Below are 24,353 nucleotides of genomic sequence, written 5' to 3' on the forward strand. Positions count from 1 at the left end.
ATGGCAGATGTTTAAAGCTCATTCTTTCTTTTTATGCGAATATATATATAAAATTGCATTTTAGGTCTTGAGGTACATGTGACGAACATGCAGGATTGTTTCATAGGTAAATACATGGCAATGTGGTTTGCTGCCTCCATCCCCATCACCTATATCTGGCATTTCTCCCCATGTTATATCTCCCAAACTCCCTATCCCCCACTGTCCTTCCCCTAGTTCCCCACACAGACCCCAGTGTGTGATGCTCCTCTCCCTGTGTCCATGTGTTCTCATTGTTCAACACCCGCCTATGGGTGAAAACGTGCGGTGTTTGATTTTCTGTTCTGAGAATGATGGTTTCCAGGTTCATCCATGTCACTACAAAGGACATGAACTCATCGTTTTTATGGCGTATAGTATTCCATGGTGTATATGTGCCACATTTTCCCTGTCCAGTCTATCATTGATGGGCATTTGGGTTGGTTCCAAGTCTTTCCTATTGTAAACAGTGCTGCAATGAACACATGTATGCATGTGTCCTTATAGTAGAATGATTTATAATCCTTTGGATATATACCCAGTAATGGGATTGCTGAGTCAAATGGAATTTCTATTTCTAGATCCTTGAGGTATCACCACGCTGTCTTCCACAATGGTTGAACTAATTTACACTCCCACCAACAGTGTAAGTGTTCCTATTTCTCCACATCCCCTCCAGCATCTGTTGTCTCCAGATTTTTTAATGATCACCATTCTAACTGGCGTGAGATGGTATCTCAATGTAGTTTTGATTTGCATTTCCCTGACGACCAGTGATGATGAGCATTTTTCATATGTTTCTTGACCTCATGTATGTCTTCTTTTGAAAAGCGTCTGTTTATATCCTTTGCCCACTTTTGAATGAATTTGTTTGTTTCTTTTAAATCTGTTTTAGTTCTTTGTAGATTTTTGATATAAGTCCTTGGTCAGATGGGTAGATTGCAAAGTTTTTCCCACTCTGTTGGTTGCCAGTTCACTCTAATGGTTGTTTCTTTTGCTGTGCAGAAGCTTTGGAGTTTAATTAGATCCCATTTGTCTATTTTGGCTTTTGTTGCCAATGCTTCTGGTGTTTAGTCATGAAGTTCTTGCCTATGCCTATGTCCTGAATGGTTTTGTGTAGGTTTTCTTCTAGGGTTTTTATGGTGTTAGTTCTTATGTTTAAGTCTTTAATCCATCTGGCGTTGATTTTAGCATAAGGTGTCAGGAAGGGGTCCAGTTTCTGCTTTCTGCACATGGCTAGCCAGTTTTCCCAAAACCATTTATTAAACAGGGAATCCGTTCCCCATTTCTTGTTTTTGTGAGGTTTGTCAAAGATCAGATTGTTGTAGATGTGTGGCACTGCCTCCAATGCCTCTGTTCTGTTCTATTGGTCTATATCTCTGTTTTGGGAGTTCTTACACTATCCAGCCACATTTGTACCTCTTGAAATTTTGCTCAGTGGCCTATCACCATTCAAGATCAAGACAAAAATCAATGAGCAGTTATTGTGTGTCATGCACTGTACAAAATGGCAGGATATTTATCCAAACTCCTGGCACTGTAAACTCAATGCAAAAGGACATACTAGAAACCAAATTTTATTAACTGTAACTTTTCACCTGTATTTCACCATAAAGTCTTACTTTACAAGATAATTTGCTGTTGTGAAAAAGGGATAGGTCATAGTCTCATTTCCCAGATGTTATTTGATATATGCCATAAATCACGTTAGCTCCAACATAGTGTGCCCTTTGAACTTAGAAAAATGATCTTTGGACAACATGCATTCTAACGCTTGAAATAAGTATGCCAGCAAATTGTAGTTTAAGACAGAATAGGGATGCTTCTCATGTTTTAATTCAGTTGAATTCCAGAAGATCTTAGGAATGTACAGAAAGAGAATTAAAATTGCTTGACATAGAGTAGTTAGGTGATCTCCTGAACTTTAAACTTCCACGTCACAGTATGAATTTGGTTCTAAGATAAGAAAATAGAATAAATTTTCACCCAAGGACAGACCTGAATCTCTAATTGCCTGGAGGCTGACTCAACTGACATCATGGCGTTTGATGGCAATTGGAAGGTAGACCGGAGTGAAAACTATGACAAGTTCATGGAAAAAATGGGTAAAGACTATTTCTTTGTGGCTCATTCCTTACCTTCTTACAGACATTTTTCTTTCTAACTCCTACATCTCTTGGCTTAGGGATAGCTCCTGATGTGGTAGTGAGGATCCAGAAGATGTTCAGAGTAGAGAAATCATATTCTCACTTCTTACACTAGGAAGAATCCACTATCTCAGTAATGGAGGAAAGGTTTTTCAAGTGATGTTCTCTGAAACACACCAAAAAGATCCAGATATGTTTCCTTCACTCTTTAACTGAAAAATAACTGTTTTGTTGTTTACAGTAAGAAAATGGTAGTGTGTTATGATAACTTCTAGAATTAAAAACATTCAATTCTAGGGGATGGAAAAGCTAAAACCATATAAGAAATTAATGGAAAAAATGTCTCTTTAAATTTATAGCTCTGAATAAGTTAGATTTAATTCTCATTTCTTCAAACTTATAAAAAGTTTTGGTATAATGTTGAGAGGCTATGTATTTTCTTCAGGGAGCTTTAATTTAACTGATTTTTAAATTGATACCAATACTGTGGCAGTCTGTATACTACACAAGATAGGCAAACAAATTTGTGTCATTTTCCTAAAAGAAAAACTGCATCAATTATAGCCTAAAGTTTAGGATTTCTAAGTTTAAATTTATAAAAGTTGTAGATTCTTATACTGATTTAGGCTATAATATTTGCTAAATTGCTCATTTTTGTGTCAGTCAGAAATGCCACAAGAAAAAAAGAGAATTATAAAGTTCAAAATTTTAAAGCCACTATGAAAAACAAAGGGGAATTTAAGAAAAAAGAATACTGTATATGTGGAATTAACGACATACCTCCTTATAAACATATGAGTATACATTTTAATCCTTCATTTGATATTTCTAGAATTTGATTTGCTTAACACTGAAATGAATAGTTTGTCAATCTTATTAAAGTTGCTGAGCTCAAAGATTCTATAATTCTGTACTCTACTTAATTTTTCTCAAGTTTTGGAGAAACAATTTTAATCAGTTTTCTTGATCTGACTGAACCTGAACTTCTGTAGAAGCAATCTGAATGCTCTTAGTGCAAAGGCAATGCTACTGAGTTTTCTTCCCACCCTCAAAAATAACAAGCAAACAAAACAGAACTTGGAAAAATAAACACTTCCTATGGCATTTGACTTTATTTTCTCCATTGCCTCACCTTTTGTAGGTGTTAATATAGTGAAAAGGAAGCTTGCTGCTCATGACAATTTGAAGCTGACAATTACACAAGAAGGAAATACAATCACAGTCAAAGAATCAAGCACTTTTAGAAACATTGAAGTTGTTTTTGAACTTGGTGTCACCTTTAATTACAACCTTGCAGATGGAACTGAACTCTCTGTAAGAATTTTTTTATGAGTAATGCATTCTTGATTTTTGTACCCAGTACTAAAATGATCTCTGCTCTATTTCATTGGATGGTTTAATTAATGCAGATCTCCTTCATTTACTGAAGAAGCCAGTGAAGTTTGTCTATGTTATGTATTGCCCAAATTGGCAGGGTATTTAAATATTATGCTTTTATCTTTATACACATCTGTGAAGAATCTGAATTGAACAATAAGAATTAGAAAAATACCTTTGAATGACTGAGTATAGATCTATTCATAAAGAAATTTATAACTGTGTTTTTAAACAGTACAGCAATAGAAGCTTTTAGAGTTAATATGTAACAACTGTAATAGCCATTTAATATGTTGAAATAATAAAAGATATGAGTAAATGAACAAATGAGTGAGTTACCAAATGGAAAGTTTTAATGTACTGTAGGTCATTGGGAGTATACCTTTTCATGTTTAAGAGAACACATTTTAGAAAGTCATCATTTTCAACAAATTTTTTAAAACTTTTTTAGCCTCAAAATTTATCTATTTAAATTACATATGTTTGTAATGACAATTTAACTATTGAACATTTTATTAGTCAGGCCTTTCTTTAATTGGTTTTACAATCACACAAATTAAAACAAGCACAGAGTTGTTAACCTCTCCATGAAACTAATTTTAACCAAGACTGTGTTTCTGGACACATAACATGAAAGATTCAGAAGGAAGGCCTGCTCATCTGCCTTGAAATTCGGCATATGGAAATTATTGAAAAAAACAAGCATAATGGTTACCTGTACTACTCTGTAGTACTTTGCAATACTCTGTAGCCTAATGGCCTGGGTTCAATCCCGACTCTGTGACTTTAGGTGAATTACTATGCCATTTTACAGTCTCCTCTTCTGTAGAGATAATAGTATCAATTTCATAGGGTTACCACAGAGATTCAATAAAAACGTGTTTCTACAAAAGTCACAACAGTGCCTGACATGTGTAAAATCCTAATAAATGCCATATTATTATAATTAATATGTAGGGTACCTGGACCCTTGAGGGAAATAAACTTATTGGAAAATTCAAACGGACAGACAATGGAAAAGAACTGAATACTGTCCGAGAAATTATAGGCGGTGAACTAGTCCAGGTGAGTTGCAAAATTTATAGCTGTTTTCCAAAGGTAAAAATGACTACGTAACAATAACTTTTGTTACTGCTGAGCTACATCTCCAGTAAACAGACTACTTCTTTTCTCTTATATCCTTCTGATTTTAACAATATTGTATAGCTATTTTCTGATGCCTATTTACTAAAGAGAACTTAAATATATGTCAAATAACCAATGCCTATTTTAACTGAAAATGTAAATGACTACAAATCAACATGTGTTTTTAAATGGCTGTATCCTATATCTGAATAAAATGTTGCTATCAACTACAAGAAAAAATAGTATAAACTCATTTAAAACTATGATGATACTAATATTTTTTCTTAATGTCTTAAAATTTTTTCTTAATTTTCTACAGAATTAACATTAATTTAGATGTCAATCTTAATGGTAAATTCTTCTGTTTGTTAACACCTTTCAGACTTATGTATATGAAGGAGTAGAAGCCAAAAGAATCTTTAAAAAGGATTGAGCATTATTCTTGGAGCACAGCCAAAAATAAAAATTGGACGGAAGATCTATATTGTACCAGAACCGTTTCTCTCTCCCCATCAAGTATAAGGTTGCTGACTGACTGGTCCTTTTATAAACATTGGTATATTTCCATTCTTGCCAAAGCAAAAGAAGTAAAAGCTAATACGTGTTTAATTTGTTTTATATTCTCGAAGATAAATATTTACTAAAAGAATTTGTGACATTTTTTAAAACAAACATAAATATTGTTTCCATGTTGCTTTATATGTAGACTTGCCTTTTAAAAGAAAAAGTATGTGAATATTCATTGACAGATTGTTTTTTGGTAGAGAGAGGGTCTTATTCTGTCAATCAGGCTGGAATGTAGTAAGGAGATCATAGCTCATTGTAACCTCAAATTCCTGGACTCAATCTTCCTGCCTCAGCCTTCTGAGTAGCAAGGACTATGGTTACATACCACCATGCCCAGCTAATTTTTTTTTGTTTTTATTTTTTTTTAGAAATGGGGTCTTGCTATATTGCCCAGGCTGGTCCTGAACTCCTGGCCTCAAGAGATCCTCCTGCCTCAGCCTGCCAAGTTTTTTTCTTTACATTTGATAAACTAAAACCATAGGCTGCATATGAGTCTTTAAAATCTTGCACTGATTACGAATAAATTTCTTGCACTGGTTGTGAATATTATTATAAAAATAATATATGCTCAACCAGAAAACTTAGAAATAAAAAACACAAATGTAAAATAAATAGTTTCATAAACTCATAATCCAGAGATAATTGTCATTCTGAATTTGATAGATATCCTCCCAGTCCTCTTTCCTGGGGGTAGATATTTCCCAGTACATACCACTTTGATTAGGATGATAGGAAATAAATGATGTACTAAGTTAAATTAAATGTTGTATAACATTTTTCTACACATCAGTGATTACCATACCTGGCTGAAAATCAGGATCATCTGAAAAACTTCAACAACTTCTGCCTTCTTAATCTCAACTATTATTCTACTATATCAGAATCTCTAGTAGAACTAAGAATTCTACAAAATTTCCTAGTGATTCTGATGCAGTCTGTCCACTAATGGCCTTATCAGTTACCAGTGTCATTTTTAACCTCTCCATTTCTTTTTGGTTGTTGCTGTATTTTTTTTTCACATAAACACATATATTGCCAATTTTGCAGGACTCAGAAAGTGTACTGTTATTCATATTTTCACATGATGTACTATTTTATGTGCTCCAAAGCAGGGTATATGTTAGGGGATGGAGGGGGTGTCAAATTTTTAAGCCTTTGTAACTGCAACGCTACAAACTTTTGATAAATTCTTTTTCACACTGATGCAGACAACAGCTTAACATTTACATAGTTCTTACTACATGTCATACACTGTTCTACATGGTATACACATATGACATATACATTAAAATGTAGAAAGAAAAGTTTGAGTACCTGATAAAAATGAATAGATTAGAGAGTATGGTAAATCTTTGAAATTTGAATATTGTGTGTTCTCACTTATAACTGGAAGCTAAATAATGTATATATATGAACAGAGAGCGCAGAATAATAGACACTGGAGACCTGGAAGGGTTGGAAGGTCAGCCGGGGTGGGGGGTGGGGTGAGGGATGAGAATTTACTTAATGGGTACAATGTATATTATTCCGGGGTTGATGGTTACTGGCGAGACTTTACCACTATGCAATATATCCATGTAACAAAACTATACTTGTCCTCCTTAAATTTATATAAAAAACCCTTAAATCTATGTTCATTTTATAATTTCATAAAAACGTTCACATAGGAAATAGTAGTTATATAAATTTTCACATGCTTTTCTTCATAAAAGCTCAATGTACTTTTATCCCTCTAATCTTATCTGTCTTTCATACATGAATCAGGAAAAGGCAGGTACTAATCTCTTTTAAGGGAGACAAAAGCATAAGGAAGTTTTTTAGCTTGTCTAATATGGTGCAAAGTCCATGATGAACAGAAGAATTAAATGTAGGTCTTGACTTCCAGTCTAGATCATTATGATATATGCTATTACTTAGCCTGTAATAAACAAAAATATATTAAGAAAAAAAAGTCCTTAATTCCTCAGTGGCACCCAAGAATAGCACTCTAAATGAGTCAGGTCAGACTGTAAAATAATCATGTTCAGTGGTTAGACACATCTATTTCTAGTCTCACTGCAGGCTTACTTTTTTCACAATTTATATCCTTTTTAGTATTAAATTTCCACTATTTATTAGTATTGGAGAGCAGCCTATTATTATTTGTTAAGCAACTTCCATTTCAATAACCCTTTTTTGAGAAAACTAACCTTATCATTACAAAACCCTGCTTGGCCAAAAGAGGGTCCCTGAACCGACAGCACCCAATCTACCACAATTTAGCCAGATCATGAGCTCTGTGTAGAAGGGAAAATAACTGACTGAACCTACAAGAACCTCTTTTTAGCAAGTGTGAATTTGAGAGGTACACAGTTTGTAGCTGATAGGAAGGAAAAAGGTTTATAGAGGACACATAGGGCAGACAACAAGTAGAAGTAAGGAGTACATGAAACCGTGAACAAGCAGAAACTATAAGGTGGATACCAGAACGTTGGGGCAGTCAGAAGCAGCTGGAGTAGTAGAAGCTGAAATATTTACACATGAAATATGGTATCTGGGAACTGCTTCAAATTGCTTTCTCCCCAGTCTAGGGTAGGGGAGGAAGATTGGTACAAGTTGGCAATTCTTACAGCTGTTGCAAAGTGCCTGACACATAATAACACATGATAGGTTCACTGAGTAGGAACATGGGAATCCATTATACTCATCTCTGTGCTTTTGAATGTTTTTGAGATTTTCCACAACAAGGTAAAAATATAAAAACACATACACATATGACTCCAGAATCCAACCACTTCCCATCACTTCCACTGCTATCACCTTAGTATAAGCCACCATTATCTTTATCCTGGATTACTGTCATAACTCCCTAAAAAGCCTCCAAACTTCTACATTCCCTAATCTACCCACTTTAGACTCTTTTTCAACACAGCAGCAAGAAGGATCCTTTAAAAATCTAAATCTGATCACGTCACTTCTCTGCTCAAATTGCTGCATGGCTCCCATTTCACACAGAGGAAAAAGCCAATGTTCTTACAATGCCCTATACGATCAGAACCCCCGTTACCTATCCGACACGTGGTCTTGTTTTTCATGAAATATCTGGGTGAAGAGGGTTTCAAGCAGAAGAAACACCCTGGAGCAAAGACACCAAGGCAGTAACAAGCCTGGTAAATTTGAAGAACATAGACAGCCTGGAAAGAGACCCCAGGTCACTCTGAGCTGACCAAAAACAAGACCAATGTTCAGGAAACACAGGCTGACTCAGCCTTCCTAAAATTCAAGAATGATGTGGTGAAAGAGAATAGGTTTTAGAATCATTGACTTGACCAAATTCTTGTCTTCCCATTTGCTGACTAAAATTCAAGTTCTGATTCTCAATTTTTCTCACTTGAAAAATGGGGAAAATGTAATGATTTTCTGAGACTGTTGCTAATTGAGGTATTATGTGTAAGACACCTAGTGTAATACCTAGTATATAGCTGGTATTCAAATGTAACACAAACATGTACCCTTCTCCTGTAGAGAAAATGCGGGCAAAGTATATCCTGAGTAGATGGGAAAACTCTTTTCTTAAAATACCTCTCATGGAGTCTGCATGAGAGAGAGTGAGCCTTGGCCTGGTAGATGAGAACACTTAGTTCCAGTCCAGCCTGTGACATAAATAGCTGGGGACTTTGGGAGAGTCTCTTCATCTCTTTGGAATGTAGTTCAATCATCTTCAAAATGAGAGGATTGAACTAGATCTCTAAATTTTCTTTCAGTGCTAAGATTCTATGATGTCAGAATAACATTTGGTGATTCCTTCCCTTCTTAAGCAGCCCTTTTGGGTGTGGGTCACAGGGGACAGGGAATTAGAATAATGGAAGGTAGGATGGGAAGAAGGAAATATTTACATTATAAAGTATGGCTGGTTCCATGGGTGTATGTCTTCTGCAGGCTCAAAGGGCCCTGTGCTCTGTTTAATGATCTTCTGTATTGTCCTAAAATTCTGAATGCTTTTTGAACAAGTTCTGCATTTCATTTTACACAGGGCCCCAAAAATTCCGTGGCTGCTCCTATTTCTACAGATTGACTATTAGTAAGCACAAAAGATATTTTCTATAAGAAACTAGAGAGAATGGCAGCAAGATATCTCTAGGCACCTAAGGAGAGGCGAATGGATGGAAAAGATAGTTGCCTGAGATAAAACGGAAGTGAGAGAAGGTTATGTAGGGATGAGGAGGGGAAAAACGAGGTAGTTGGTCACTTCAACATTATGGAGTGCTGCTTTACCTTTTGCTACTTGCTTTCTCTAAACTATAGTAAAAGAGTGCCATCTACAGGCCAAGAATACAAACTCTTTCAGAGGTTTCCAATGTAGTCTCTTCGCTGCATTTCAGTGTCTAAACAGTGTTCCAGGAAGGGCTGACATATCACATTCTAAACTTAAAAATAATAATTATTAAATGCTTCTTCAGTTCCAAACTCCATACTAAACAAAGTTAATACAAAGACTCCTGCTGAACCGATTCACTAAAACTGCTTTCATTGTTTGAACAAAAAATAAAAAGTACTATGTGCCAGGAAGTAAGTATTTGATGATGAATACCGCTGGGAGAGATATTTCGGTCATTAAGAATTTCCTCAAATGGATACAATTCTCAGGCTCATCTTGGGTCTGAACCAAAATACCAAGAATAGCATCATAACCTTCAGCATTGGATGGTCATCTAGAGTAGGGTTATACTTTCACTCAGTATGTGCTAATATGCACAGTGGTATATATTGCCTTCAGGCCCAATGACAAACCTTCGGGCTATTTTCTGGAACAGTCTTTACTGGAAAATTGACTGGAAAAGAAGAATAAATAAGACAGTGGTAGAAGATGAAAGTTAGGAGCAAATGGTACAAATCAATAGTCATGGAAAAGCATAGTGTTCCAGAGGGCCTCTCTCATCCATATACATCCTCATCGAAGTTTCCATTAGAATGAAGGATTGCAAGACATTCTCTATGCCATGTAATCAGAATTACCAGGAATGACAGAGGGAGCTTAAATAATTAGTAGTAGGACTGCTGTGAAGATGTAGCAGAATTCTGAAGGAGGGCAGGCAAGGAAGTGCTCCCTAAATGTCAGCTCAGTTTCAAAGCCACACCTCTCAGATGACAGGTAGTGTAACTGGGTTGTTATCAAACATACTCACTGAAAAAAACACCTGAAAGTCCAAGAGCAGTAATCTTCCTAAACTTGAAAACAAAATGTCCTTTAGGTAAAGGAGTATATGCTCAATGCCATTTGTTGGTTTTAATTTAGAAAATTTTTAACAAGATACATTTTTTAAATGATACTGAAAGATATAAATGAGACACAGAACTTCTTCTCTTTAGCATATCCTCAGAATACAGCAACCTCCGTGAAGATGGAGGTTATTTCACAATCCCAGTCCAGACTGAGTGTTTGTCACTGCACGTTCCCATGGCACAAGGTGTTCAACTCCGGCAATACCATTTCTCTGTATTCAATCTGCTGGCCTGCTCCTCTAGTTTGTGGGCTATATGAGAGCAAGGATAGGGTCTTATATCAATACCCTAACACTGTATCCCTCTAACACATAGTAAATATTAATGATTGTAGTTTGAGGCATGCTGGACAGCCCCTGCCTCAGAAAGCCAGGTTTCCCCATTCTTTCTTATACCCAGAAATTCTACTGAGGGAATAAGTCCTTGGTGTTCTTTACAATAGATTAACTTACTCTGAACCAGATGGCCCTAGCCATAGCTGATTAGGTCAAAATGGCCACTTGCTTCATGGGCAGTCAATTTCTATACTTGAGAGCAGTCAGTGATAGGAGTACTTTGTCCAAGACCAATAACACTCATTAATTGAAAACCAGTAGGGTCTCTCTGTTGAGAATTTGTCTTCAATATACAGAAAAAGTCATTAGCTAGTAATGATAGACAAACGTTAAAAGATACAGATGGAAAAGCAAACAACAGAGGCCATGAGGTAAGAGCAGTCATGATGAGTAAACAAAAACTGGATAAAAGAAAAGAGGGGTGATATAATACATTTAGATGTGGAAGTAATGAATTACTGTTTCTGGTGGATAAAAACATAACTTGTTCAGTATAGGCTCCTTGGATCCCGAGTAGCCAAGAATACATGTTTCTTTAACCAAATATGAATCAAGCACCTACCATGTACTAAATATCACATGAGTTTAAGTGGTGAACCAGACAAATCTATTTTGTTTCCATGGAACTTCAATCTAGCTTAGAAGCTTAGAATCTACACATCGAAGACATATTGAACAAGTAAAAATTATTATGATAAGAATTATAAAGGTGTAAAGGTAGGCTCTCATAGAAATACATGCTACCTTGAATTACATTAACCACTGAGCTATTTTTCATAAGATGCTTGATTATATGGACTTCCTTGAATTCTTAAAAGGCCTAGTTCACATTTCAGACTCCTGTCATCCTTATTCTCATACAAATTGGCTCCTAAGCACAAGGAAGAGATCATAAAATCTAAATAAATGCCTTATTTATAAAACACAGTGCTAATTCAGATACAGTTAAATGCAACTCCTACTACCACTACAAGTTAACAGTTATTAATACATGCTGTTTCCAATGTGCCAGAAATTTTTCAAAGTGTTTTATAGTACCAATTCATGTTCATCATCACAACAAAGCCTATACAATAAGAACAATTATTACTAGCCTCATTTTACACATGAGAAAACTCAGGCAGAGAGAGGTTATATAACTTGCCCAAGGTCAAAGGCCAGTAAGTCGCTGAACCAGGATTTGAACCCAAGCAGTCATCCTAGAGTCCAAATTCAATTTTATTCAACGTCAAATATGTATTAAGCATGTCTTATATGCAGGCACCATATGCCAGGTGCTGATCTAGGGGTTAGAGATACAACAAAGAACAATACAGATAAAAATCCCTGTTGTCATGTAAAGCATAGAAATAATAAACAAGAAAATGAAGTGAAATATATAGTACATTAGATGATATAAGTGCTGTTGAGATAAAGAAAAACAGAAAGAGGAATGTGGAGTGTCAAGAAGTATGATTATGGGTACAGTTTTAAATAGAGAGTCAGATGGCAGTGAATTAGGTAACAATGAGCAACAGCCTGAAGGGAGTGAGAGAATGAGCCATTCTAAGTATATTTTAGTCAGAGCCCTGGATGTGGATCCTTGAGAGAGTGACCTTCTTAAAAGAGCCTTGGAATTACGTTTAGTATTTCTGGACTCTGTAATACAAAGAGCCTTGGGCTGGATACAGTAGCTCACACCAGCAATCCCAGGTACTTAGGAGGCTGAGGCAGGAGGATCCCTAGAGCCCAGGAGTTCAAGGCTGCAGTGAGTCATGATCATGCCACTGCACTCCAGGCTGGGAGAGACCCTGTCTCAAAAAACAAACAAACAGCCTAATTAGCATAGCCTTTGGGGGCTCAAAGTTGCTAGCTAAGGAAGAACAGAGTAATGTAACAAAATAAGCTTTATGAAACAAGCAATAGACTCCTATCTTTTGAACTGGAATTTCTGAAGGATTATTTTGTGAGGTGACAATACTGAAAACTTTATGAATTGTATTCTTCCCAGTTTATAGCTGTTATAAATCCAATACATGATCTATTTTAATCTGCCTGGGTTATAAATCGATGAAGTCATTCCTACTCCAGGGAGAGTAGCCCTGTCTTCTTGTGGGTGTCATATTATTCATTTCCTTAGGTTCCTAGGGAGTACCCTTAGTCCCCAAGAGAGAGAACCTCTATGAAAAGAAAGTTGTTTATGAAATTTAGTGTGCATAGGAATGATGAAGAAACAGAGAAAAAGACCACAACTGGTTCTGCAACCCCTACAGGTGATTCCCAGGCAAGCAGGGTCTGGAGTGAACCTCTACCAGTCCTGCAGCAGAGGGGCCTGTCTGTAAGAAGGAAAACTAAAAAACAGAAAGAAACAGATTCAACATCAACAGAAAGGATGTCCACTCAGAGACCCCATCCGAAAGTCACCAACTTGAAAGACCAGAGGTAGACAAATCCACAAAGATGGGAAGAAACCAGCACAAAAAGGATGAAAACACCAAAAACCAGAATGCCTCTCCTCCTCCAAGGGATCATAACTCCTTACCAGCAAGGGAACAAAACTGGATGCAGAATGAGTTTGACAAATTGACAAAAGCAGGCTTCAGAAGGTGGGTGACAACAAACTTCTCTGAGCTAAAGGAACATGCTCTAACCCAAAGCAAAGAAACTGAGAACTTTGAAAAAAGGTTAGACTAAATGCGAACTAGAATAACCAGCATAGAGAAGAACATAAACAACTTGATGGAGCTGAAAAATACAGCACAAGAACTTTGTGAAGCATAAACGAGTTTTAATAGCTGAATCGATCAAGCAGAAGAAAGGATATCACAGATTGAAGATTAACTCAATGAAATAAAATAAGAAAGCAAGACTAGAGAAAAAAGAATGAAAAGAAATGAACAAAGCCTTCAAGAAATATGGGATTATGTAAAAAGACCTAATCTACATTTGATAGGTGTACCTGAATGTGACAGAGAGAATGAAGCCAAGCTAGAAAACACTTTTCAGGATATTATCCAGGAGAACTTCCTCAACCTAGTAAGGCAGGCCAACATTCAAATCCAGGAAATACAGAGAACACCACAAAGATATTTCTCAAGAAGCGCAACCCCAAGGCACATAATCGTCAAGATTAACCAGGGTTGAAATGAAGGAAAAAATGCTAAGGGCAACCAGAGAAAAAGGTTGGGTTACTCACAAAGGGAAGCCCATCAGACTCACAACGGATCTCTTGGCAGAAACCATACAAGCCAGAAGAGAGTGGGGGCCAATATTCAACATCCTTAAAGAAAAAAACTTTGAACTCGGAATTTCATATCCAGCCAAACTAAGCTTCATAAGTGAAGGAGAAATAAAATCCTTTACAGACCAGCAATTGGCTGCCCTTAGTATTTTTGCCTTCAGAGATTTCGTCACCACCAGACCTGCCTTAAAAGAGCTCCTGAAGGAAGCACAATACATGGAAAGGAACAATCAGTACCAGCCACTGCAAAACTGTACCAAATGGTAAAGACCATCAAAACAGTGAAGGAACTGCATCAACAGGCAAAGCAACCAGCTAGTATCAAAATGAAAGGATCAAAGTCACACAAAATATTAACCTTAAATGTAAATGGGCTAAATGCCCCAATCAAAAGACAAAGACTGGCAAATTGGATAAAAAGTCAAGTCCCTTCGGCATGCTGTATTCAGGAGATTCATCTCACATGCAAAGACACACATAGACTCAAAATAAAGGAATAAAGGAAGATTTACCAAGCAAATGGAGAGCAAAAAAAAAACAAAGCAAGGGTTGCAACCCTAGTCTCTGACAAAACAGACTTTAAACTAACAAAGATCAAAAGAGACAAGGAAGGGCATTATATAATGGTAAAAGGATCAATGCAACAAGAAGAGCTAACTAGCCTAAATATCTATGCACCCAACACAGAAGCGCCCACAAATATAAAGCAAGTTCTTAATGACCTGCAAAGATATTAGACTCCCATACTATAATAGTGGGAGACTTTTAACACTCCACTGTCAATATTAGACAGATCAACAAGATAGAAAATTAACAAGGATATCCAGGACTTGAACGCAGATCTGGACCTAGTGGACCTAATAGACATCTACAGAACTCTTCACCCCAAATCCACAGAATATACATTCTTCTCAGCACCATATTGCACTTACTCTAAAACTGCCCACATAATTGGAGGCAAATCACTCCTCAGCAAATGCAAAAGAACAGAAATAATAACAACCAGTCTCTCGGACCACATTGCAATCAAATTAGAACTCAGGATTAAGAAACTCGCTCAAAATGGCACAACTACATTGAAACTGAACAACCTTCTCCTGAGTGGCTACTGGATAAATAATGAAATGAAGGCAGAAATGAAGATGTTCTTAGAAACCAATGAGAATGAAGACACAACATACCAGAATCTCTGGGACACATTTAAGCAGTGTCTAGATAAAAATTTATAGCACTAAATGCCTACATGGGAAGCAAGGAAAGATCTAAAATTGACACCCTATCATCACAATTAAAAAAATTAGAGGAGCAAGATCAGACAAATTCAAAAGCTAGCAGAAGACAAGAAATAACTAAGATCAGAGCAGAACTGAAGGAGATAGAGACACAAACAACCCTTTGAAAAACAATAAATCCAGGGGCTGTTTTTTTTGAAAAGATCAACAAAATAGACAGACTGCTAGCCAGACTAATAAAAAAGAAAAGAGAGAAGAATTGAATAGATGCAATACAAAGTGACAAAGGGGATATCTCCACTGATTCCATAGAAATACAAACTACCATCAGAGATTACTACAAACAACCCTATGCACATTAACCAGTAAACCTAGAAGAAATGGATAAATTCCAGGACACTTGCACCCTCCCAAGCCTAAACCAGGAAGAAGTCAAAACCTTGAATAGAGCAATAACAAGGTCTGAAGTTGAGGCATTAATTAATAGCCTACCAACCAAAAAAAGCCCAGGTACAGATGGTTTCACAGCCGAATTCTACCAGACATACAAAGAGGAGCTGGTACCAATTCTTCTGAAATTATTCCAAACAATACAAAAAGAAGGAATCCTCCCAACTCATTTTATGAGACCAACATCATCCTGATACCAAAACCCAGCAGAGACTCAACAAGAAAAGAAAACCTCAGGTCAATATCCATGATGAGCATCGATGCAAAAATCTTCAATAGAACACTGGCAAACCGAATGTAAAAGCCACATCAAAAAGCTTATCCATCACGATCAAGTAGGCTTCATCCTGGGGATGCAAGGCTGGTTCAACATACATAAATCTATAAACGTATTCCATCACATAAACAGAACCAAAGACAAAAAAACACAATTTATCTCAATAGATGCAGAAAAGACCTCTGACAAAATTCAATAGCCAATTATGCTGAAAACTCTCAATAAACTAGGTATTGATTGAATGTATCTCAAAATAATAAAAGCTATTTACAACAACCCCTCAGTGAATATCATACAGAATGGGCAAAAACTGGAAGCATTCCCTTTGAAAATTGGTACTTGACAAGGGTGCGCTCACTCACCATTTCTATTCAACATAGTATTGGAAGTTCTAGCCAGAGAAAACAGACATTTTTCAAAAGAAGACATTTATGTGGTCAACAAACACGAAATAATGCTCATCATGACCGGTCATTGGAGAAATGCAAATTAAACCACATAGAGATACCATCTCACGCCAGTTAGAATGGTAATAATTAAAAAATCTGGAGACAACAGATGCTGGAGAGGATGCAGAGAAATTGTGGAAGATAGTGTGGTGATTCCTCAAGGATCTAGAAACAGAAATACCATTTGACCCCGCAATCCCATTACAGGGTATATATCCAAAGAATTATAAATCGTCATATTATAAAGACACATGTGCATGTATGTTCATTATGGCACTGTTTATGATAGCAAAGACCTGGAACCAACACAAATGCCCATCAATGATAGACTGGATAAAGAAAATGTGGCACATATACACCATGGAATACTATGCAGCCATAAAAAGGATGAGGTGATGACCTTTGCAGGGACATGGATGAATCTGGAAACCATCATTCTTGGCAAACTGACACAAGAACAGAAAACCAAACACCTCATGTTTCCACTCACAGGTGGGTGTTGAAGAATGATAACATATGGACACAGGGAGGGAAACATCACACACTGGGGTCTGTTGTGGGGTGGAAGGCTAGGGGAGAGAGAGCAGGGGGCAGGCAGATTGGGGAGGGATAACATTAGGAGAAATACCTAAAGCAGGTGATGGGGGGATGGAGGTAGCAAATCATCATGGCATGTGTACACCTATGTAACAATCCTGCAAGATCTGCACATGTACCCCAGAACTCATAGTATAATAATAAGAAAAAAGATCACAGCTGTACTATTCCTACATTCTATAACTCTGACCACTATTGAACCATGAGCCTGTTTCTCTCTTAAGTTGATTTAGGTTAGCTTTTTAGTGTCATCTTTTACCTCCTACGACTCATGCTTTTCAAAATCAAGTAGCATGTCCCCAACTTTGAGATCCTGTTGCAATACTCCAACAGCTTCAATGAACAGAACTGCATCTGTATGTGGTCCATTTGCCAACATAGAAAATAGGGGGAAAATAAATTTTTTATTTTGAACTCTGAGCATACTCTAAATTTGTCATTTATTTTTAAGCATGGGAGCATCTTTTCAAAAGAAATCCTCATGGAAGCCTAATAATGCCTACACTGTCAACTCTACTCTGCACCTAGTAGAGGGTACACTAGCTCATTCTTAACGCAACAGCACTTGAGGTTTTCCACTTCAATACTCCTTTCAGGGAGTAAAGAATGGCATAACCTGAAGTTGTCGCAAGAAGCAATTATCTGAAGCATCTGGACTTGTTCAATCAGATCTGAGAACAAAGTACTGGACTAGATGGTGTCCTCAAAGTCTTACCATGGGTCCTGGAATATTAGGGTTTGGCTGGCAGCAGAAACCCCTCCCTTCACATCTATAACTACCTTTTGGGCTATCAGCTGGGACATGGAGGCCAAAAGGGCTTCGATATCTTCCACCTCACAGACCCAGTGTCTTCTAAGCTTTTCTACTTTCTTTAATTTTTTTTAGCACCTGAAAACTTCACCTTTTAAGACTTTGAAGAGCCCCACTTAAGACATAAAGGCAAGGGCCAGGTGTGGTGGCTCACACTTAAAATCCCAGTGCTTCCGGAGGCCAGGTGAAATAATCACTTGAGGCCCAGAGTTTGAGACTAGCTTGGGCAACACAGTGAGACCCTGTCTCTCCCTCTCTCTCTATATATAAATACATAAAGAGAATTATTTACTTAAGAACTGCTACCCTGATTGCTTCCAGAAAGTCCAATTTAATAAATTACAAGAATTATCTGTTTTAAACATTTAAGGTTGATTTAGTCCCCTAATGAAGACCAGTGTGACTTTTTGTTGTGGGGAAGGTGAAGACTGTCAAGTATTAATATTCTTTTTTTTGGTAGGTGGGGGGGGTGTTCTTTTACTGTGGTAAGATACATAAAAGATACATAAAATATACAATATGCCATTTTAACTATCTTATATGTCAATTGAGACTATTAATTATATTCACAATGTTGTGTAATCATCACACCGTTTCCAAAAATTTTTGTAACCACAAAGAGAACCTTCCCATTAAGCAATAACACCCAATTCCCCCATCTCTGAAGACCCTGAAAAATCACGTTTTCTCCCATTCTATAGATTGTCTTTTTACTTGTGTCTGGCTTAAATGAAATGCTTATTTTATTTAGCACTTTTTCAAACATTATTTTAAAACACTTAGCATTATTTCAAGACTCATCCATGTTGTAGCACCTATCAGAACTTCATTCCTTTTTATAGCTGAGTAATAATTAGTTATGTGTGTAACTACATTGTGTTTATCCATCCATTTACGGACAGTTGAGTTGTTTCCACTTTTTGGCTATTGCTAATAGTGCTGCGATGAAACAGCATACTTGGTGTGTACTTGGTGTACAACTATCTGAGTCTTTGTTTTAAATTATTTGGGTTATATACCTAGAAGCAGAATTGCGAGGTCATATGGTTCTTCTTTAACTTTCTGAGGAGCCTTTAAATTGCTTTCCCTAATGGCTGCATCATTTTACATTCCCATCAGCAATGTTAAAGGATTTAAGTTTTTCCACATCCTTGCCAACACTTGTTATTTTCTGTATTATTATTATTATACTATTATTACCATCCTAGTAGATGTGAAGTGGTATCTCATTGTGATTTTGATTTGCATTTCCCTAATGAGAAATATGGTATAGAGCATATTTTCAACTGCATGTTGGCTATTTGTGTATCTTCTTTGGAGAAATGACTGTTCAAGTCCTTTATCAGTCCCTTTTTAACTGGGTTGTCTTTTTGTTGTGGAGTTGTAGAAGTTCTTTATATATTTTGTATATTAAATCTTTATCAGATATATGACTTACAAAAATTTTCTCCCATTCTGTAAATTGTCTTCTTTCTTTATAATGATCTTTAATGCACAAAAGTTTTTAATTTTGATGAAGTCCAATTTATCCATTTTGTTGTTGTTGCTTGATGTTAGCTGTGGGTTTTTCACTGTACCCTTTATCAAGTTGAGGAAGTTCCCTTCTATTCCCGGTTTTCTTAGTGTTTTTATTAGTAAAGGGTATTAGATTTCACCAAATGCCTATTCTGCTCAATTGAAATGAAATGATTGTCTGTTTTCCCTTTGTTTTACTAACGTGGCATATTATACTAATTGACTTTCTTATGTTGAGCTACCCTTTCATCCTGGGATAAACGTCACACGGTAACAGTATACAATCCTTTAAAATGCTGTTGGTTTGGGTTTGCTAGTACTTTTTGAGATTTTTTTTTTAAGCCAAGTCTCACTCTGTCACCCAGGCTAGAGTGCAGTGGCTCACTGCAACCTCCGACACCTGGGTTCAGTTGACTCTTCTGCCTTAGCCTCCTTAGTAGCTGGGATTCCAGACACCTGCCACCATGCCTGGTTTTTGTGATTTTAGTAGAGATGGGGTTTTACCATCTTGGCCAGGCTGGTCTTGAACTCCCGGCTTCATGAGCCACTTGTCTCTGCCTCCCAAAGTGCTGGGATTATAGGCGTGAGCCATGGCGCCTCGCCCTTTTTGAGAATTTTTGCATTTATATTCATAAGTGATACTGGTCTGCATTTTTTAAAGTGGTAAAAGCATATAACAAAACATCATATTAACCATTTTCAAAAGTACTGTTTAGTAGTGTCAAACATATTCACAAAGTTGTGAAACAGATCTCCAAAACTTTCATCCTGCAAAACTATAACTCTATGCAGATTAAACAGTTGGCCTTTTCCCTCTGTCCCCCATCCCCTGGTAACCTCCACTCGAGTTCCTGTTTCTTGGAATTTGACTACTTAAGATACCTCATGTAAGTGGAATCATACACTATTTGTCTGTCACTGGCTTGTTTCACTTAGCATAATGGCCTCAAGTTTCATCCATGTTGTAGCATTTGACAGGATTTCCTTTCTCTTAAGGCTGAGTGATATTCCATTGTATGTACATAACACATTTTTTTATCCATTCACCTGTTGATGGACATTTGGGTTGCTTCCACCTCTTGGCTATTGTGAATAGTGCTGCTATAAACATGGGTGTGCAAATACCTGTAATTTTCTTTTCTTGTGTCATTATCTGCCTTGGTATCAATGTGCTGGCTTCATAGAAAGAGTGTTTCCTCAGTTCTATTTTTTTGGGAGAGTTTGAAAAAAATAGTATTAATTCTTTTTTAAATGTTTGATAGAATTCACCAGAGAAGTGATCTAATCCTGGACTTTTCTTTGTTGGAACGTTTTGATTACTGATTGAATCTCCTTACTTGTTATAGGGTCTGTTCAGCTTTTCTATTCATCTAAGTTATCTAATTTGTTGACATACAATTGATCGTAGTATCCCCTTATAATTCTTTTTATTTCTGTAAGTTTGGTGGTAATATCTACATTTTCATTTATGATTTAGTTATTTGTGTATTCTCACTTTATTCTTCGTGTAGCTAAAGGTTTGCCAATTTTGTCGATCTTTTCAAATAACCAACTTTTGGTTTCACTGATTCCCTTTATGGGTTTTCTATTTACTATTTCATTTATCTCTTCTCTAATCTTTATTGTTTCCTGTCTTCTGATAGCTTTGAGTTTACTCTGCTCTCCTTTTTCCATTTCCTTATGGTGTAAAGTTAGGCTGATTTGAGATCTTTCTTTTGTAATGTAGGCATTCATAGCTATACATTGTCTTCATTGCAATCTATTTTTCATTTGTCTCTAAAGTATTTTCTAATTTCTTTTGTGATATCCTTTTTGAACGACTGTTTAAGAGTGAGTTAAGTTTCTACATATTTGTGAATTTTCCGGTTTTCCTTCTGTTATTAACTTCTAACTTCATTTCATTGTTGTCAGAGACCTTTCTGACTTCAATTTTTGAAACTTTATTGAAATTTGTTTCATGCCTTAATATATGATATATCTGGAGATGCTTCATGTATACTTGATAAGACGGGGTATTTTGCTGCTGTTGGGTGGAGTTCCACATGTGTCTATTAGGTATAGCTGGTGTGCAGTGTTGTTCAAGCCCTCTATTTTCTTACTGGTCTTCTGTCTAAATGTTCTACCCATTATTAAAAGTGAAGCATTCATGTTTCCAAAAATTTTTGTAGAACTGTCTATTCCCTCTTCAATTCTGTCAATATCTGCTTCATATATTTTGATTCAGCATTTTCTTGGTTGCTGTAAACTTTTGACTGTTTTCCAGCATTCCGACAAAATTATTTCAGACAGCTTTTGGTTGCTTTTCAATGTTGCAAGAGAGGGACAGGAACTTGGCGTTGCTATTCCACCATTTTGAACATGGGTAGCCCAAAGGTGACTTTTCGACACTAGCTTTCACCAGAACAGGAAAAAAAACAAACAAAAAAAACAGTCAATCTGTTCTCCAACAGGTATATTTATAGATATGAACAAGAAAGCTGGGCTTCTTCAGTAGAGGCCTTAAGCCACATTCCCTGCATCTATCTCTTCCGTTCCATGTTGGTTCTTGAGTAATCCCTGAGGTATCACAGCATTCCATGAAATTTCGTTTAAAAAGCACCATTAAATATCATTAAAGCCCCTTGATACTTACGTGCCTACTGCCTGTGATCTCACGTCAGAAATTGTTAAATAATGATTTTGGACTAGAGTATCTCTTGCTTCTCTCTTTTTATTTTTTTTGAGATGGAGTATCGCTTTTGTCATCTAGGTTTTAGCACAATGGCGTGATCTCCACACACTGCAACCTCTACCTCCTAGGTTCAAGTGATTCTCTAGCCTCAGCCTCCCTAGTAGCTGGTATTACAGTCGCCCACCACCACACCCAGCTAATTTTTCTATTTTTAGTAGATGGGGTTTCACTATGTTGGCCAGCCTGGTCTCGAACTCCTGACCTCAGGTGACATACCCACCTCGGCCTCCCAAAGTGTTGGGATTACAGGCGTGAGCCACCGCACCTGGCCTCTCTTGCTTATTTTCTAATTTATTTTTTTCAACAAAATTTCCAACTTCTAGTTAATAAAATGCATTTCCATTGAGAAAGTTTGAAAAATGTGGAAAAGCACAAAGAATAAAACTATCTGTGATCCCATCTCCAAGGATAACTGCTACTAACATGGTTACATTTGTGACACTTGTAAATCTAATTTTGGTCAATATTTTATACATAGCAATGATCACCTTAGCATCCATTTATTTATTCTAAATTAACAGCTTTTTAATTTCAAGCATAGGTTTTAATTCCAAGCACAGGTTTCTTATGCTTCATAACCTATAATTTTATGAGATGAAAACATGTCATGTATTGCCTAACCTTTCAATCTCCATCCTCAATGACTGCCCCTCTAACACCTTCCTATAAAACAAATAACAGGTTGATTGCTGATGATTAGCTTAATGAAATTTCAGAGTTGTAGGTTTCAACATCTTTGTCATTTGTGCCTACTAGATAAGCTCTGCTCTATTGAATTTGTTTTTAAACTTTTAAAAGCAGAAGGATGCTTTGTTATGAAATAAAATATTGTATTAAACTCTAAAACATAAACAAAACTAAGTTTGTATGGTTGAAGTCTGTTTGTACATGTATAACTAAGTAGCTGAAAGGTATTCAATTATATCTGACTAGTATGTTCACAACCAGTTCTGCTCCGCCTTCGAAATACAAAATCATTATGCAGAACCCCAGGCTCTGTGTTACTGTTTGAAAGCTTCATTGCTCTGTTATATGTCCTCAGTCAGTACTTTTAATGAGTTGGTTGGAATTGCATCTCCGTTTCTTATGGCTCCTTAGACAACATCTGACACACACACAGCAGGTATTAAAAAGCATTTACTGAAATTAAAGAAGGAAAATCCATAAAGGGGGAAAGGATTGGCACATATCCATTACTAGTACTTCAAAAATTCTCAGAAAGTATCCCTGCTGACAGTATAGCTCAGTAGTGTTATATCTCACTGGTATCATACACTGTTATGTTCTAAAATACACAATTTAACAAGTATTTTTTTTTGCCAGGATTGTGTTAGTACTTGCAGAATATAACAAAATATTGTTGAATAAATATTTAATTTCTTCCCTGTTGAAGATACTGTTTGAAGGGCTGTGGAGATTGCAAAGATGGCAAAAATACTGCCTCTTCTTTAAAGAAAATGTAATACTTGTGAAGCTCAGTGGCTCATGCCAGTAATCCCAGCAGTTCGAGATGCTGAAGCAGGAGGATCACACGAGGCCAGGATTTTGAGAAAAGCTTGAGAAACATAGTGAAACTCCATTTCTACAAAAATAAACATTAATAAAAAGCAAACCTGCCATGGTGGTGTGTGCCTATGGTCCTAGCTACAGAGAAAGTGAGTGGGAGAATTGCTTGAGCCCAGGGGTTCAAGGCTGCCATGAGCTCTGACTGCACCACTGCACTCAAGCCTGGGTGACAGACCAATACCTTGTCTGAAAACAAATGAACAAAACTTAATACTCTAAAAGGGGAGAAAGTTGACATAAAATTGCTAGAAAGCAAGCTAATATGCCAGACAATATCAAGAAAATTTCAGTGTTTTTTGAGTCTAATACATAGTCCCATTAATAGGAGGCCATTACAGAATGTAGAGGCAAATAATAGGTGCCAAAGAAAGGCAAAAAATTATGGAAGAAACATACTTCACTCACTGCCTTGATCTTGAGAAAATAACCCTCCTCCCATGAAGAAAACATGACATAGAAAGACGTTAGAGACAAGTTAAATGTGAAGTTTCAAAATTGATATGTCAGAAATACTAAGAATGGGGAAATCAACATGAATTATAGTGAAGGAAATTTTGTGAAGCTGGCACTTAAGTTGGGCCCCAAAGGATGAGCAGGATTTAGACAAGTGAGAAAGTATTTCAGGTTAACAGGAACAACATGAACCAAAGCCCAGAGGCCAAGACAAAGATGAA

At 36.6% G+C, this 24,353-nt stretch overlaps 1 protein-coding gene and 1 long non-coding RNA gene across 2 annotated transcripts; one reads left to right on the plus strand and one right to left on the minus strand.

Annotated features, from left to right (window-relative positions):
- Nucleotides 1–1,394: 1,394 nt before the first annotated feature.
- On the minus strand, nucleotides 1,395–23,438 carry LOC116560885. The gene is made up of 2 exons (XR_004273188.1): nucleotides 22,735–23,438; nucleotides 1,395–2,276 (listed from the first exon to the last, which is right to left on the minus strand). It is a non-coding gene; the product is annotated as an uncharacterized LOC116560885 (long non-coding RNA).
- Nucleotides 2,030–5,276, plus strand: FABP2 (fatty acid binding protein 2). Its single transcript, XM_032292438.1, has 4 exons — nucleotides 2,030–2,123; nucleotides 3,307–3,479; nucleotides 4,500–4,607; nucleotides 5,050–5,276. The coding sequence occupies exons 1-4, from the start codon at nucleotides 2,057–2,059 to the stop codon at nucleotides 5,098–5,100; spliced, it is 399 nt and encodes a 132-aa protein (XP_032148329.1). The 5' UTR covers nucleotides 2,030–2,056; the 3' UTR covers nucleotides 5,101–5,276.
- Nucleotides 23,439–24,353: the final 915 nt, after the last annotated feature.

Source organism: Sapajus apella, unplaced genomic scaffold (genome assembly GCF_009761245.1).
Source record: "Sapajus apella isolate SASKATOON/1434 unplaced genomic scaffold, GSC_monkey_1.0 scaffold27, whole genome shotgun sequence".
NCBI lineage: Eukaryota > Metazoa > Chordata > Mammalia > Primates > Cebidae > Sapajus > Sapajus apella.

What these genes read in the sequence shown, in the direction of transcription:
- FABP2 (XM_032292438.1), top strand. Translation starts at nt 2,057, where the DNA reads ATGGCGTTTGATGGCAATTGGAAGGTAGACCGGAGTGAAAACTATGAC. An exon ending in CAAGTTCATGGAAAAAATGG is followed by an intron (nt 2,124 to 3,306) that starts GTAAAGACTATT and finishes CACCTTTTGTAG; the next exon opens with GTGTTAATATAGTGAAAAGG. An exon ending in CAGATGGAACTGAACTCTCT is followed by an intron (nt 3,480 to 4,499) that starts GTAAGAATTTTT and finishes ATTAATATGTAG; the next exon opens with GGTACCTGGACCCTTGAGGG.